At 42.4% G+C, this 15,275-nt stretch overlaps 2 protein-coding genes across 3 annotated transcripts in view; one reads left to right on the top strand and one right to left on the bottom strand.

The window, feature by feature from the left end:
• Positions 1-4,425, bottom strand: part of INSYN2B (inhibitory synaptic factor family member 2B) — a 118,670-nt gene extending 114,245 nt beyond the window's left edge. For both annotated transcript variants that reach the window (XM_003810917.7, XM_063604697.1), the window contains exon 1: positions 4,119-4,425. The gene's annotated coding sequence lies outside the window, so the exon portion shown is untranslated. The remainder of the gene's footprint in view (positions 1-4,118) is intronic.
• Positions 1-15,275, top strand: part of DOCK2 (dedicator of cytokinesis 2) — a 446,463-nt gene that overhangs the window by 340,990 nt on the left and 90,198 nt on the right. The window contains exons 28-29 of the mRNA XM_003810916.4: positions 6,899-6,997; positions 9,633-9,727. Coding sequence (XP_003810964.1) covers positions 6,899-6,997; positions 9,633-9,727 — 194 coding nt within the window. The remainder of the gene's footprint in view (positions 1-6,898; positions 6,998-9,632; positions 9,728-15,275) is intronic.

Here is a 15,275-nt window from a genome sequence, read left to right on the forward strand (position 1 = left end):
ACCCATGCAACATGCAAGTTCAACTCTAGCTTCTGACAAAGAACAATGAATAAATGGACACAAATCTCTGCCCATGAGGGTGCTGATGTGGAAGACATGGCGGGTTTTTAAGAGAACACAGGGCTTAGAGTCGGAAAGGCCTAAATTTTAGGTCCTATGTCACCATATACTAAAAGTCTGCATAAGCAAGCTACCTGACCTCCAGGTATCTAACTTTCCTCCTGTATAAAATGGGCATGAAGCTGACCTCATGAGATTACTGACAGGATTCAGTAACTGCTGTGCCTCTGGCACCTGGCACTTGGTGGTCGCTATTGAGATGATGAACGTAGGGCCCTGGGCAAAAGGAATGAATGAATGGAATTTTCTTTCCTTCCACTTCCCCTTGTGATTAAACATCTCATCATATACTTTAGAAGTTTTCAAGTGATCTCAAAAAGAAAAAAAAGAAGAAAATTTAAAGTGATTTCACATCACAGAGCCACAAGCACAGGCTCCAACCAGGATCAGAAGGTGTTAGTTTCAAATGAAGAGTGTGTAATGAATTCAGGTCCCTCTTCGAGCCTTGATTCAAAGCAGCCTGCGCTTCTGGCCCCTTGTCTGTGCTTGAGAGCTGATCTGTCATTAATGCCCACAGCGTCAGGCAGGGGTGCACATGGCTGACTCTGCCGGAGTTGCCACGTTGTACAGATGGAACATGTCAGGGCACACCCAGCATATGCAACATCCAAGTGGCATCTTTCTGTTTTCCTGTGATGCTATGCCTTTGACATGTAGCAGGCCACATGAACCTTGTGGATCAAAAAGCTTCTTAGGAAAGAAGGTGATTCAGTTTATTCTATTGCACAGCAGGATGTCCTGGGTAACCAAAGAATGTCACTGCACGCAAAGACAGACACCTTCTTAAAGCCAAACAACTGGGGAACTAAGTTTTCGATGAAGTCAGTTATTTTTCAGGCTTCTGAACAATTTGGACACTGTTGTCACTTTTCCTACCTGCCAGCAACTGTTCCTGAATAAAAGAACCCTCCCAGCATGCTCTGTTCCAAGAGGCACACACTGGACTTACTGAACAGTGGCATGTTGTTAACCAAAAGCATGTTCAGAGGCAGAGGCTCTTAGCTGTTCATCCCAAGCTGTGATTGGGAGTGCTTGATGTGTCCATAGATAGTCACGGGTAGGCGGAGTCATCATTTCCTCTGTCCAGGTCAGGAATTTCAATGAGCTAATCTGCATAGCTTCTCTGGACTTGAGTCAGCAACAAGACAATACTAATAATAGCTGCTATTATCGAGGGCTTTCCGTATTCTAAGTCCTTTACACAAATTAATTGAACCCTCACCAAAACCGTGTGAAGTAAGGAATATTTTTATCCCCTTTTACAGATGAGGCAACTGAGGCACAAGACCCTGCTCGAGGTCACAAAACTAGTAAGAGATACAGCTGAGATTTGAACTCAGGCTTTCTGGCTCCTAAGCCCCCACTCTCATGCTTGCATCCTGGCAGAACCAGATGTAAGCTCTTTAGAGTACTGCCTTATCCATCCTGCTCATTGCTCCATGCCTCGCACCTAGCACAGAGCCCAGAACGCAAGGACAGACGGCACACCTTAGTTTTCCCAAAGAGTGCTCCCAATTACAATTCTGAACTGCCTGATAAAGCTCAAAAATGAATGGGTTTTAGAGTCCCTGTGTTTCCTGACACCAAAGCCTCCCACTTCCAGTCCTGGACCCACCACACAGACAGCACCAATTTCATCCAAGAATAAAATCTGTTACATAACCAGATGGCAGACATGGGGGTGAATAGAGAAGCAACCTGTGAGTGCATTCAGCCACTCCTAGTCTCCAAAGGACAGCTCCTAGAAAGAACTTTTCATCTGTCTCTGAGCCTCCCTCGGCAAACTTTCCTTCATCTCCTCTCGCTGGTGCTTTCTATATTTTATTTTATTTTGGTCGTGCGCATTATTTGAAGTTACTATAGCAACGTGTCACCAGCTGGTATCACATAGTAATGTTGGCATTTAGGTAGCAAGCTTCCGAAGTTGGCTGTTTCACTCCCTCTGCGATCTCATCACTCCTACTAATCTTAGGTGAGTGGGGGTTGCATGGGCAGGCAGCACCCATGCCCCTCGCCCCTATTTTGTTTGTTTCCCAAGGCAGGGCAAACTGGTAGCCTTTCCCTCAGTTCACTTGGCACTGCAGGGGTCCTGGCTCTGTGTGTGTGTGTGTGTGTGTGTGTGTGTGTAGGTGTGTTTGCATTAGAGGTTGTTAAATAGATATGTTTAAGTTGAATGTTGTACACTAAAATTATTGGCATTGTCAATATGATGATGATGATGATGATGATGAATTTTTTAATGCAAAAGAGTGGAATGATTTGGGGAGCGCTAATCTCCTGATCACAATCACCTAGTATCCCAGCTAATTAATTTTGATCACACAATATTGGGTTTCTCTTCTTCTCTCTCACCATCACACAGTGAAGAGACCCTCACTCTTTTCCTTTGGAGCGTCCAAGTGTGCAAGACCTCCCTACGTCCCAATGGGCTGAATTAATTAAGAGGATTGATTGTCTTGGATCACTGAAGAGGGTTCTGTACAGCAAATAAGCCCTGCCACTCAAGGTGTTAAGTAGTCCCTCATCAGCCAAGTGCCTGCGATGATTGCACTTATTTTTACACGTTTGACCTAGTTTCAAACCGTGTCTCTTCATGCTGTGATTCATTAGCCACATTTTAAACCATCCCAATCGGAGCGAGGTGACACTGTCTGGTTTGTGCCAGAGTCTCGGATACAATTTCTCACTGGAATTTAATATGCAAGTCTCCCTGGAATTCTGTTTTAAGAAGCAATTTCCCATCCTGGCATGCTGCTTGGATATGGATGAGTGGCTGCCTCATTCCTAGGTAGTAAATATGTCGATTACAGAATTTCTGCCAGGGATGAAAAGAGGGGGATTCTTGCTAGCCTGGAGACTGCAAGGGATCCCTCCACCCCTCTGTTCCCCATGCAGTATTCAGGCTTTTCCAGGTTTCTGACAGGGCTGGGAGTTCGAGCTCCTACACTGTAAAGTTTGAACAACGTCAGTGTTAGGGCTGTCTAAGTTGCTAGGGCAAATGCAGTCTGCTCAACATTCCCCCACCCCTATTCCTATGTCCCCTAAAAATTTAAGACATGGTGGATATGGAAGTAAGGTCTCAAACTTGTACAGAGGGGCAGGACACAAATGCCATTTTTAAGGAAACTACTGAAAAAGAGACACACATCAGAGAAGCAAAATGTTATTCCATGATTCTATCGCTGTATGACAAAAGAGGTGGTTTTTAAAATCCAAATGACAGAAAGGAGACTTTTCTGAATATGAAGCTGCTGCTCGTTTCTCACTCCATTTCAGGTTATCAATCATTCACATCGGTGTGATTTCCCACAGATCTGATACCAAAGGGGGCTAGACACCATAGCAGAAAAAAAAGATGCTTCTAGTCAGAAGTAAAACACTGTCATTTTTCATTAACAGCCAAATGCAGGTAACTTGTCCAAACTTCAGTCACATTGCACTACAAATCGTACCAAAAGGCACGCAACCGGGTTTTTCTACGTGGTAGTGAGAACTAAGAAATTAACAAGCTGGTAAAAGTAATTTTGATTGACCAGTGAACTACAACACACCGACCAACTCCTAATGAAAAGATAATGGTTTTTTTCATAAAACAGCCACTCTCTCTAGATGGGGACTAGAATCCCCCTCCCTTTTTATCTTTTAAAATGAAGAATGGAAGTTTCTCTAAACAAGGCTTAAGACAATTCATCCTTTTCAAGGCAATTCCAGGCAACTTGAGATCCAAGGTTTGTTTTTCTTTGCTTTTTTTCCCCCTTCAAATTCAAATCAAGCCATTTGAAATAACAAGCATTCCATATCCATGCATTTGGGGCAGCCTGCAGTTCTGACAATGGTGGATTTTCCACTACATACCACCACACACACACATACAAGCTCCCAGTCTCACTGTTGATTTAAGCCAAAGCTTTGAAAGTAAACTATTGTCCAAGAGACGATCGCATTTTCTCTTAGAGGATCATCGATCATAAAAAATAAAACCTACCCACATCTCTTACCTTGAAGCAGTGGAATTACCTGCAGAGGATGGTCCCCCTTCCTTGCACAATGAGCCAGGCTTTGACCAGCAGCAAAATTACTCCAAAAGAAGGAATAATAAGTCCTTCATATTGTAATTTTCACTGTTTATATGCAAGAAGTGTAGTGGGTCTGCTCACGTAGGAATAAATAAAAAGCCGAACAAACTGCTCGGCAGCTACCATGTGAAAAGAAAAGACCTCTAGTGGCCACAGGCTGAATTCTTTAAGGAAGGGAGAGGAGAGATGGAGCAGAGGAAACACACGCTCCTGTGTGTGTATAGACACACACACACACACACACATATGCAGGCACACACACATGCACATACACACACTCCTACACCCCACAAATGCTAAGGTTTCTCCTTTCTTGCATTTGGCCTGGCTGGAGGTAGAAACGAGAATAATGGTTATTTCTTGATTTAAGTGGGAGCTGGTTAAATTAGCAGTGACAGCGGTGTTCTGTCTAGTTTGAAAGGGATAATTTCACACACTCACTACCACCCCCTGGGGGCCTGAGCAGGAAAAAGAATTTGACTCTGGCTCTTCAAGGAGTTGCCACCCAGTGTAGAGGCTACAAGTTCCCATCAACAAAGCATCATCAGCCATTGTCCCTGAGAGTCCCAGCTTTGTGATCTCCGCCGGATTTGCATGTTTTCTAGTCATTTATGGTGTGCGGGTGTGGTGGTCACTTGGCAGGGAGAGCCAGCTTCCTGGGTTTGTAAGCTTCGTAGTCATGACAGGCCCCTTGCTTAGAAGGGCTCCATGGCTGTTTCAAAATTCTGAATAGTTTTAAACAAGGGCTTTGCATTTGTACTTTGTTCTGGGACTCACTAATTACATAGCTGTTCCTGCTGACAAGGAAAGCATGCTATCCCTAACTTCCCAATTGAAAAGAACCTAGAAACAAATGAAAATCCATATCATGGGAGCTACTTTTGGGAGTGTAAACTTAAGAAACAGTTTTCCAAAAGGCTTCCTGTTTCTCTACCACTGGAACGAAAATGTAAACCTGGGAGGAAATATATACACATGTAGATATACATACAGGCATACCTCGTTTTATTATGCTTCACAGATAACTGTTTTTTACAAATTGAAGGTTTGTGGCAACCCTGCATTGAGCAAGTCTCTTGGCACCATTTTTCCAACAGCCTGTGCTCACTTCGTATCTCTGCATCACAGTTCGGAAATCCAAGCAATATTTCAGACTTTTTTCATTATTATTATACCTGTTATGGTGATCTGTGATCGGTGACCTTTGATGTTACTATTATAATTGTTTTAGCGCACCATAAACTTCACTATGGCAAAGTTCACTGTTGTCTTTTTTTAAGAAATTGCCACAGCCACTCTAGTCTTCAGCAACCACCACCCTGATCAGTCAGCAGCCATCAGCATCAAGCCCAGACCCTCCCCCAGCAAAATGATTCCTATTTACTGAAGGCTCAGATGATCATTAGAGTTTTTTAGCAATATTTTTAAATTAAGGTTTATGTTCTCAAATTAAAATTTGTATTTTTTTAAACATAATGCTATTGCATACTTAATAGACTACAATGTAGTGTTAACATAAATTTTATATGCACTGAGAAGCCAAAACATTCATGCGACTGGCTTGATTGTGATACTCACTTTATTGCGGTGGTCTGGAACTAAACCCATAATATCTTCAAGGTATGCCTGTATATATTTCATATTTGTTATTTTATTAACAAAAGAGGAATTTTTTATATAAAAAAGGCAGCAGTTTATGGTAAAAATGCTTTTTTTTTGGTTCAAACATAATACTTCCAGCCAGGCCATCTTCCACAAGCCCGGGCTTGGCTGGACCACAGTGGAACTTCATTTGGCCAAGATGGCAGCCCCAGTGGAAACTTGTAAGAGACAGTCAAGAATGACTTCTCACCCCTGGTGGATTCGTGGCCAGTGCTTTGTTTACCAGGTTCCAGAATAGATCTCCCTGAATGCTGCTTGCAGACACAGAAAACTCACCCTGATGTGGACTGATAAAATCTGGGAAAGAGGAAGCAGAAAAGGCTATGCTGATGTCTTCCGGTGCATGAAAGGGTGTGGTTCCCCCTCTGCTCAGAGGGTCTCCTCTCTGTGTCCCTGCCTTGATTTCCCTCTTCTTTGAATCTTTCTGGTACTTAGTTGGCTTTGCCAATTGAGGGTCTTACTCTTTTTCTCTCATGATTAATCTCGCTTTCCCAACTAGATCATGAACTCACAAAGAGCAAGGGCCATCTCTTCTCACTTCTTTCATCCCTCTCAGCTCTTACCAAGTGGCAGGTCCCAGGAGGTGCTGGGTTGCCACTGGCTGATTCCTGGTGATCCAACTACAGATCCCACTGCAGAGAACTTTAGTGCATTTCAAGGTGCTAAAGGAGCCACCTGATTCTTTTGATACTGCTCTAGAGGTAGATTCAGATGAATTATTGTCCCATTTGACAGATGAGATGATTGGGACTTACACATGTAAAATTATTTGTCATAAAATGAAACTGTCTCCATGATTTTGAAATAGGCTGGATTTCCTGACACAAGTACAGTGCTCTTTCCCCAATGTGCGAACAGCAGGAGAGGTAATGGATCAGGTGTTATGTTTATGTTTGGCACTGCTATTACAGTCCCAGGCACATAATAGTACTCGGTAAATACTTTTTTGATGAATGAGCCATAAGGAGACATTTTCTCACAGAGAAGTTTTCCATGGTCCTCTCTCAACTATTTATAGTATTTTTCTTCATTTCTTGCAGAGTCACTTTGTGGCATGTATGACAGCCATCTTAAACCAGATGGGTGACCAGCACTACTCCTTCTACATTGAGACCTTCCAGACCAGCTCTGAACTTGTGGTGAGTCTGCAGGATGCTGGGGGTGAGGAAGAACTCTTCCATCTCTGGAACATGGCTTCTGTCCCTGTCAGAGAGACCTGCCTGTCTATCACATAATCTAGATATGACTTAACCAATATTTGTTGATGAATCACAGACATTTTGGGGTTTAAGAGCATGACTGTTAGAGTCATACAGTCTTAGGTTTGCATCTAGGATTTGTCACATGCTAGCTGTGTGACCATGGTCAGGTGAATCCTTTTATGCCTCAGTTTCCCCATTTGTAAAGTGGAGATAATGTCATTTATGTCATAGGGCTAAGAAGGGGTTGCACGAGAACACAATAGCTCTCACGTAGTAAGTGCTCAGTAAAATATAGCTCTTATTAAGATCACAAATGCCTAGAGGAAGTTGGTCTCTGGGCCACCTTCTTCTAGCCTCTCAGGATGCATTTGCTGCAAGAGCATCTGCCTGTGGCCTGTGGCTTGTATCTCTGCAGCTGATGACTTCATTAACATAGAGCCCAGCCCAGGCTGTTCCTGCCCCAAGGGTGGAGCAGAGCACACTTTGCCCTCAGTGTGGCCTCCTTTCTCTCTGTCTTGTTGCTACCAGGTTCAGGAGTCCCACTGCTGAAGGTCACTCTCAACTCTCCCTGGAGAGACCAGGGGCACCAAAATTGGATCAACCTCAGAGAGAGGCCCATAAAAAAAGGAATCATTAGAAAACTAATGCCCTACCCCTTCATCCATTCAGTAGTGAGATGTTCTCTCCCTTGGAGTAAGATTGGCAAGAAATGGAACTTTTCCCTCAACCTCCAATTTCCCTATGTCTTAAGACATGGAAATAGAAAAACTGGACTCCTAATTTTTGATCCTGTGTGGAAGGAAAGGTTTCTGGGGGAAGAAGGTAAGAAATGGAATTCTTAATGATTGAACATTCACATTTTCTTACATAACCCTCACAAAAGTATGACATGGAAATTAGGAGTCACATTTCACAACTCTACAATCTGCTTGCTCAAGGTCCCGTAGCTAGTATGTGGTGGAGGTATGGTCTGGACATTGACTGTAACCCTTATACCACACTATCTCCTCATTAAGAAGCCACTCTTCCCATCTATGAGCCAGGAGCCTTCTTCATTTCCATAGGAAGGGGATGTGCCTGTGATGATATCCACACTTCCGCAGGTGACATCAAGTATGAATAATATAACAATACTCACCATCATCATCAACATGTAATGAGAATTTGTAGGAGACCAGGCTCTGTACTAAGCATCCGATTGGCAGTATGCACTTAACCGTCACAGTCACCCTTTGAAGTAGATATTATTCCCATTCTGCTGATGTGGAAACTAGGACTTAAAGTATTGAGGTAGTTTTCCCTAGCAACAAAGATTGCTGGAAAGGAACAAATTTTATTTCCAGAATTTTGCAACTTAGCTAAAAGCAGTGATTTTCAAATTATGTTCCTCCTATCCTCACTATGCTTTACCATAAACATGCACACACGCGTGCACACACACACAATTCCACCAGAGCTGTTCTACCTTTATATATTTTATATATTGGGCTCCAGGTAAGGCTTTCTTTGAACAAAGAATTCTGCTGTTAAAATAATTTGAAAACCACCAACTTAAGGAAACAACTCTGAACGGATTTCCTCTAGATTTTAAATTTTGCCTAAAGCACACTGGTGGTATGTCTTCACTACCTCCAGCTCAAAAGGGTCTCAGTGCCAGTGGTTCTGGTCTTAGCTATCCAGATTTGTCTTTATTTATTTTTTATTTTTTTGAGACAGAATCTCGCTCTGTCACCAGGCTGGAGAGCAGTGGCGCGATCTTGGCTCACTGCAACCTCTGCCTCCTGGGTTCAAGTTATTCTGCCACGGCCTCCCGAGTAGCTGGGATTACAGTGTGTGCCACCACGCCCAGATAATTTTTGTATTTTTAGTAGAGACCATGTTGGCCAGGATGGTCTCAATCTCTTGACCTCATGATCCACCCTTCTCAGCCTCCCAAAGTGCTGGGATTACAGGTGTGAGCCACCGTGCCTGGCCTCCGGATTTTGCTTTAATTTGTGTTTTCCAAAGATGGAGAAAAAGTATGGCTCACTGCAAAATCTAGTGAAGGGTGCTGAAGTCCACTAAGAACCTCTTCAAAGGAGAGGAAGAGTTCCTGTCATTGTGTCTCAGCTAATCTGCTCGTGTGTGTGTGTGTGTGTGTGTGTGTGTGACATATGAATTAGCTGTATTTACAGCACTGCTAATTAGACGTTCATTTTAATAAGAGTTTATTTGCTCAATGACCTGAGATGCTTTCATACAGTGAGATTATTTCCTTCTCAAATACATATTTGGGAAAATGATTATAAAATTGCCACATCAATGAGTACATTTACTTCGTTATTCCCAAAGATGGAATTAATAGTGCTTTATTTTGAGAGCATTTTCACATCCCATATTCATGTTCCACTGACATTTGGGAAACAGCATTCCAGCATTCAATCTTTAAGCTTCCATTTAATTTAGTTAATGAAAGGCTGTGTCTCTTCCTTTTCCTCCCTCCAAAATATAATAGCAAAAAAATTTAAAGAGCCAACAAGCTCTGAGTTCCTGTAAAACAGGATGACATGTGTGCTGTGCTTCATTGTTTCAGGACTTCTTGATGGAGACCTTCATCATGTTCAAGGACCTCATTGGAAAGAACGTGTACCCTGGAGACTGGATGGCCATGAGCATGGTTCAAAACAGGTGAGCTGCTACCTGCTTCCGTAAAGCTACCTTACCCAGCCCTCACTTCAAAGATCACTTATTTCGAGTTAAATTAGGGACAATTTCTCCTTGCTGAAAAGAAATTAAAGTGTTAAGGCATGCTTTCTTTCTATCTTTAAACCCAGGGAAGGACTCCTCACCAATCTTGAAGCTACTCAAAAAATCATCTCCAACTTCTCCATTTTTCAGATCCCAGTTAGAATATCATACTTCGTCTCTGAAGCCTTTCGTTCACTCTTGGGACAGGAGATCTTAGAAAAGCATTTTAAAAATATATTATTTTAATTTTTAAAAAATAATAAAATATATTCTGTGACATGGTAAAATAAGTTTAGGAAGCATTAAATTAAACGGATTTGAACAGATTTCCATGCTGCAGGACTTCTTCAAGCTTTTAATATGCTAATGTGATTTTTTTCTAAGAGGAGGATTTAGGGTACAGCATTCCATTTGCCCATCCATTTGCACATAGGATGTGCATTTGGTGTGTCTATGTGTGTATCTATAATACCCGTTAACATCTCCTAGACTATCAGTGTAACCCAAGTATAGCTTAGATGTCCTATGGCCCAACACAACAAGAGATAAAAGTAATTCTAAACAATTTCAGTCTCTGCTGCTAGGTTTCTTATATCATTTCACCAAAGTAAAATCCAAATTATAACATTCATTAATCTTTTCTAATATTCCCTTGGGTTTATTTCTAATATTCCTTGGATTTCCCCAAGCCTCTCTCAGAACCTGATTCTCAAATCCTGCCTATCAATTCCTTTAAAACAGCATCTTTCTGGTTCTTCTCTTTTCTTTCTCCCTGCTTTCCTTTGGCTTATTTTATTTGTTTTAGATTCTTTCATGGAAAGCCCTTCATCTTATACTGGTGTCTAGTTTTATCTCCCTCTACCTATTGTTCTTGTTTTATATCAAAAAACTAAGCATTGTCTGGCAAAGATAGAAATATCTCTAGAGGGCAGAATAAGGGGAGAAGTTAAAAAGACGAAATCAGAATTCTCTGAAGTGGAAGGGAAAGAGCAAACACTAACTCAAACTTGCCCAAGCAAAAAGAGAATGTATTGGTACAGATAACTGAAAGAGCCCTGACGTGTGGCTTCAGGCATGGATGTATCTAGGTGCTCAGATAGCAATGTAGGGAATCTGTGTGTGTGTCTCTCTCTGCTTTTTCTATTTACTTGATTCTCAGGCAGATGCTCTCTTAGTGGGGAAAATGGGCTCTAGAAGTTGCAGATATATTCCTTGTTGTATTTTCAACCACAATAGAATGAAAAGGCTTCTTTTCCTATAGGTACAGAAAAAATCCTGAGGCCACTCTTCAAAGGTCTGGCCTGAGCTACATGCCCATCCATAGACCTCTGCGGCCAGCCAAATGAAATGTGCTATTAAGTCAGGCTTGGATTTCATGACCCGCCTTTGGAACTGGGGGTGGGTGGTGTGGTCAGTTCTACCAAAACCACAAAGTCAGGGAATAAGGAAAGAAGCAGAGAGAGTAGTCCTTCAAAGGAAAATCTAGAAGTTGTTACCAGAAAGAGGACTAAATAATGGGCAAGTGAATGCACAGATGTCCAGCCTTGATCCAGGGTCTTGGGGTTGGAGCCCTGGCCAGGCAACTTCCCCTTCTGAGCTGTCCACACGGTCCTTCTGGAAGAAACATGTGCTGGGTCCCGTGGGAGTGCTTTGAAGGAATATTTCCTCCTGAAATCCCAGCTTCATTCAAACTTTAGTCATTTTTGGGAGAGGCCCCCCAAAAATAATCCTTATTTCTTTATACCTAGAAAAGTAGAATGTAATTTCCTAACAGACCTAATACATTGGAAATCTCTCCTAAATAGAAATCATAGATTTGTATCTCTTAAGGGTCAGCCAAGTACTTATGTTTTGTACATTAAAGAAAAAAGTTAGACTCTAGAATACAGCCTGGGCTTCAGACTCTTTAATTCTGCCACTTTCTCTTTCTTGGGAAGTCATTTAACCTCTTGGAGTGTTAGTTTCCTAGTCTGTAAAATGGGGACAATGGTAGTTTCTATTTCATGAAAACTGCTTTGTGTGTACAAGGATAGAATGAGTTACTCCTTAGCACAGTGCCAGGATCAAGGAAAATCTCAATAATAATAGCGTTGCCATCACTAGGTGATGACAACAAACCTAGCCTTAGACTAAAGAAGCATGTGTTAATGTCAACCAGAAAAGATTACTTTTTTCTGCTTGCAGGCACATAGCTTAGTTCGAAGATTTCCTGCATCTTCTGGCCAAAATGATCTCTTATGTTTATAGAACACATGAAATGTTCTCACTATTTTTGCATTTTGTATATTATAACAGATAACATTTATTAAGTACCGAGATCCATCACTGTTGCAAAGGCTTTACATGAAATTAGTTCATTTAATCCTCCCAACAACTTCATAATGTAGAACAACTATAATCCACGTATTATATAAGAGGAAGCTGAGGTACAGAATAGATAAGTAACATACTTCCTGTTGCATTGCTGAAAAGAAACAGAAGCCATTTCATTGAAACCAATGCTCTTAATCTCTGTATTATTATTATTATTATTATTGTTTTATTTATTTATTTATTTATTTATTTTTAAGACAGAGTTTCTATCTTGTTGCCGAGGCTGGAGTGTAATGGCATGCTCTCAGCTCACTGCAACCTCCGCCTCCTGGGTTCAAGTGATTCTCCTGCCTCAGCCTCCCAAGTAGCTGGGATTACAGGCATGCACCACTATGCTCAGCTAATTTTGTATTTTTAGTAGAGAAGGGGTTTCTCCATGTTGGTCAGGCTGGTCTTGAACTCCCGACCTCAGGTGATCTGCCTGCCTCGGCCTCCCAAAGTAATCTCCATATTATTAAGTGCATTTTGCCCAGAGAGGTGAAATGACTCTCCAAGGTCATGCCACTAGTGAACAATTTCAACCCAATTTAGATAAACAGAACAGGTACCATGACTTATGCCAGGCCAGTGTTCCCCAGAATACCATTTTCTTTTCTCCAAAAAGGTGCAACTTATTCATGTGGTCAGGGCCAACTTCACTTGTCAGTATGTCTGGACATTCCAACTAACTTTTCTTCCTTCCTTCCATGATCTGTATGTTATGATAGTTGGCTTGTTTTTATAATTTTTCTATTATCACTTATGATTTCTGTATTATGTATGCATTAGTCGTCTATTATTTACTTATCTGTTTGTTGGAAAAGGGAGTGGAGTTTTCTAGATTTTAATGTCTCCCCAGCTGTGTACTGTTTGTGTATGCAGACATAGTGACACATCTCCTGCAAGAAATACTTCCTGTTAGAGCGTTTTTCTTTTTGGTAAGCTGCAACACTGAGTAAGATCTGATTTACATGATGTTGTTAATTTTTAAATGATCAAGTTCTTTATAATGTTGTAAATGAACAAGATTATGCCTAGAAACCTCTTTTACCTCTCTTCCATCTGCACCTCACTCTAGAAATCCAACATTTTGAGGAGGCTTAGGATTTATGCACACCCCTAAAGTTACCCTAAATGCAGCCAACCACCAAATATTTATTGAATTTCATGGGCATCCAGGGTTGTAGGCAATGGACAGGCCAATTTAAGCTGTGGTCCCAGAAGGCAGAGGGCTTACGGTCTAGCTGGGGAAACAATAAATATTCCCATGGAAATGCAAGCTGCAGTTGCTGTCATGAATTTGGAGCCCAGACAGAGACCAGAGGCAGAACAGGGCAGTTAAGACTTATGGCTGCCTGGATTCAAATTCCATCTGAGCAAGATCCTTCACCACTCTAGACTCTGTTTTCCTCACTGTAAAATGTGGCTAATAATGATACCTACCACAAGGATATTTGTGGGAACTAAAATGAAGTAATATGTAGAAAGTAGTTAGAACAGTGTTTGACACATAGCAAGCGCTTCATAAATGTTAGTTATTTTTATTTTATATTTCTATTTCTATGGTTTGGGTATAGCCAAACTACTTCACTGAAGCAGCAAATCTGGGCTGGATCTTGTCTACCTTTTCATATGGTGGTTCCATCAGTGTGCTGATGAATCACTGACACCCATTTTCCCTTCATCCTACCTACCTTAATTTGTAGTGATTATTCATTTTTGGGGTCCCCACCTCCTCCAATCCATGTAATCCAGAAAGAAAGAACCCTCTTAATGTTTTTTTTCTTCTTCTTCTTTTTCTTTTGAGACAGAGTCTCACTCTGTCGCCCAGGCTGGAGTGCAATGGCACGATCTCAGCTCACTGCAACCTCCACCTCCCAGATTCCGGTGATTCTCCTGCTTCAGCCCCCTCAGTAGCTGGCATTACAGGTGCACGCCACTATGCCTGGCTAATTTTTGTATTTTTAATAGAGACAGGGTTTCACCACATTGGCCAGGCTAGTCTCGAACTCCTGACCTCTGGTGACTCACCTGCCTCAGCCTCCCAAAGTGCTGGGATTACAGACATGAGCCACTATGCCCAGCTTACCTCTTCATGGTTTCATTAATCAGCAAAGAACACCTAATCCTGACATCCAGCTGGCTGCAGGATCCCGATCCCAGGAGCCTGCTGCATCCCTAACTGGAATCCCAAATTATGCAGAAAATGTTTCCGGGCACTTGGGGTGAACCGTGTCCTGTCACTGAGCTGGAATATGCTGATTCATTCGAACCTTTTGGCCCATGGAGCATTTTGTGTGTTGTAAAGGAGGCACTGAAATGCTCTGTGGGAGAATGGGTATCCCAGCGGCTCAAGAGGAGGGATGTCTGTGTCTCCCAGCCAATGCTTTTATCTTTAGTTCTAACCAGTAGAATCAACTACATCCCATGAATGACAGGGGATTGGGATTTGGAGTGGCCTTTTCTCTCCCTTGGTGAATCTCACCAGATAGGGCATGTCCGCCTCCTCTCCCCTCTTTTGTTCACATGATACTGCCTGTGGGCATGGTCCACGCTGTGTTGTCACATGGGAGTATTATCAGCCTCATATCCTCCTGCCCCAGAACTTCGAGGCCATGGGCATTTAAGAATAACCATAACAACAACAGCTGACATGTACTGAGGACATCTGTGTGCCCAGTCACTGGGCCCCTGCTTCATGTACTGCAGCTCATTTAGTCTTCACACGTGGCTCCTTTTACAGATGGGGCAGTTGAGATTCACAGAGGTCAACCACCCAGCCCACGGCCGCAGCTCAGAAGAGTGGCTGAGTGGGAAGGTGACCCTGGCAGGCTTGCAGCGCCTGTAGGACTCTGTGTGCACCTTCCATTCCTGAGCCTGGGCCAGGGAGTAGTACATGTAGTGTGTATAGGCTTATTCTCGGCTGCCTCCTGACACCAGGATTTGTTCTGCCACATGAAGAGAAGTAGGAAACTGGGGACTTGAGCCAGCAGGCTCTGTGAGGCCTCACATGGAACAGTTTTGAGGGTAGCAAGCCTGGGTTTGGCTCCTCTTTCTGCCAGCTTCTTCCTACTCACAACAGCTGACTTATCTGTTCCCTGCTCTATTGCACATGGCTTCTGGTTCCTCATGGAAT

Source organism: Pan paniscus, chromosome 4 (assembly GCF_029289425.2).
Source record: "Pan paniscus chromosome 4, NHGRI_mPanPan1-v2.0_pri, whole genome shotgun sequence".
Taxonomy (NCBI): Eukaryota; Metazoa; Chordata; class Mammalia; order Primates; family Hominidae; genus Pan; species Pan paniscus.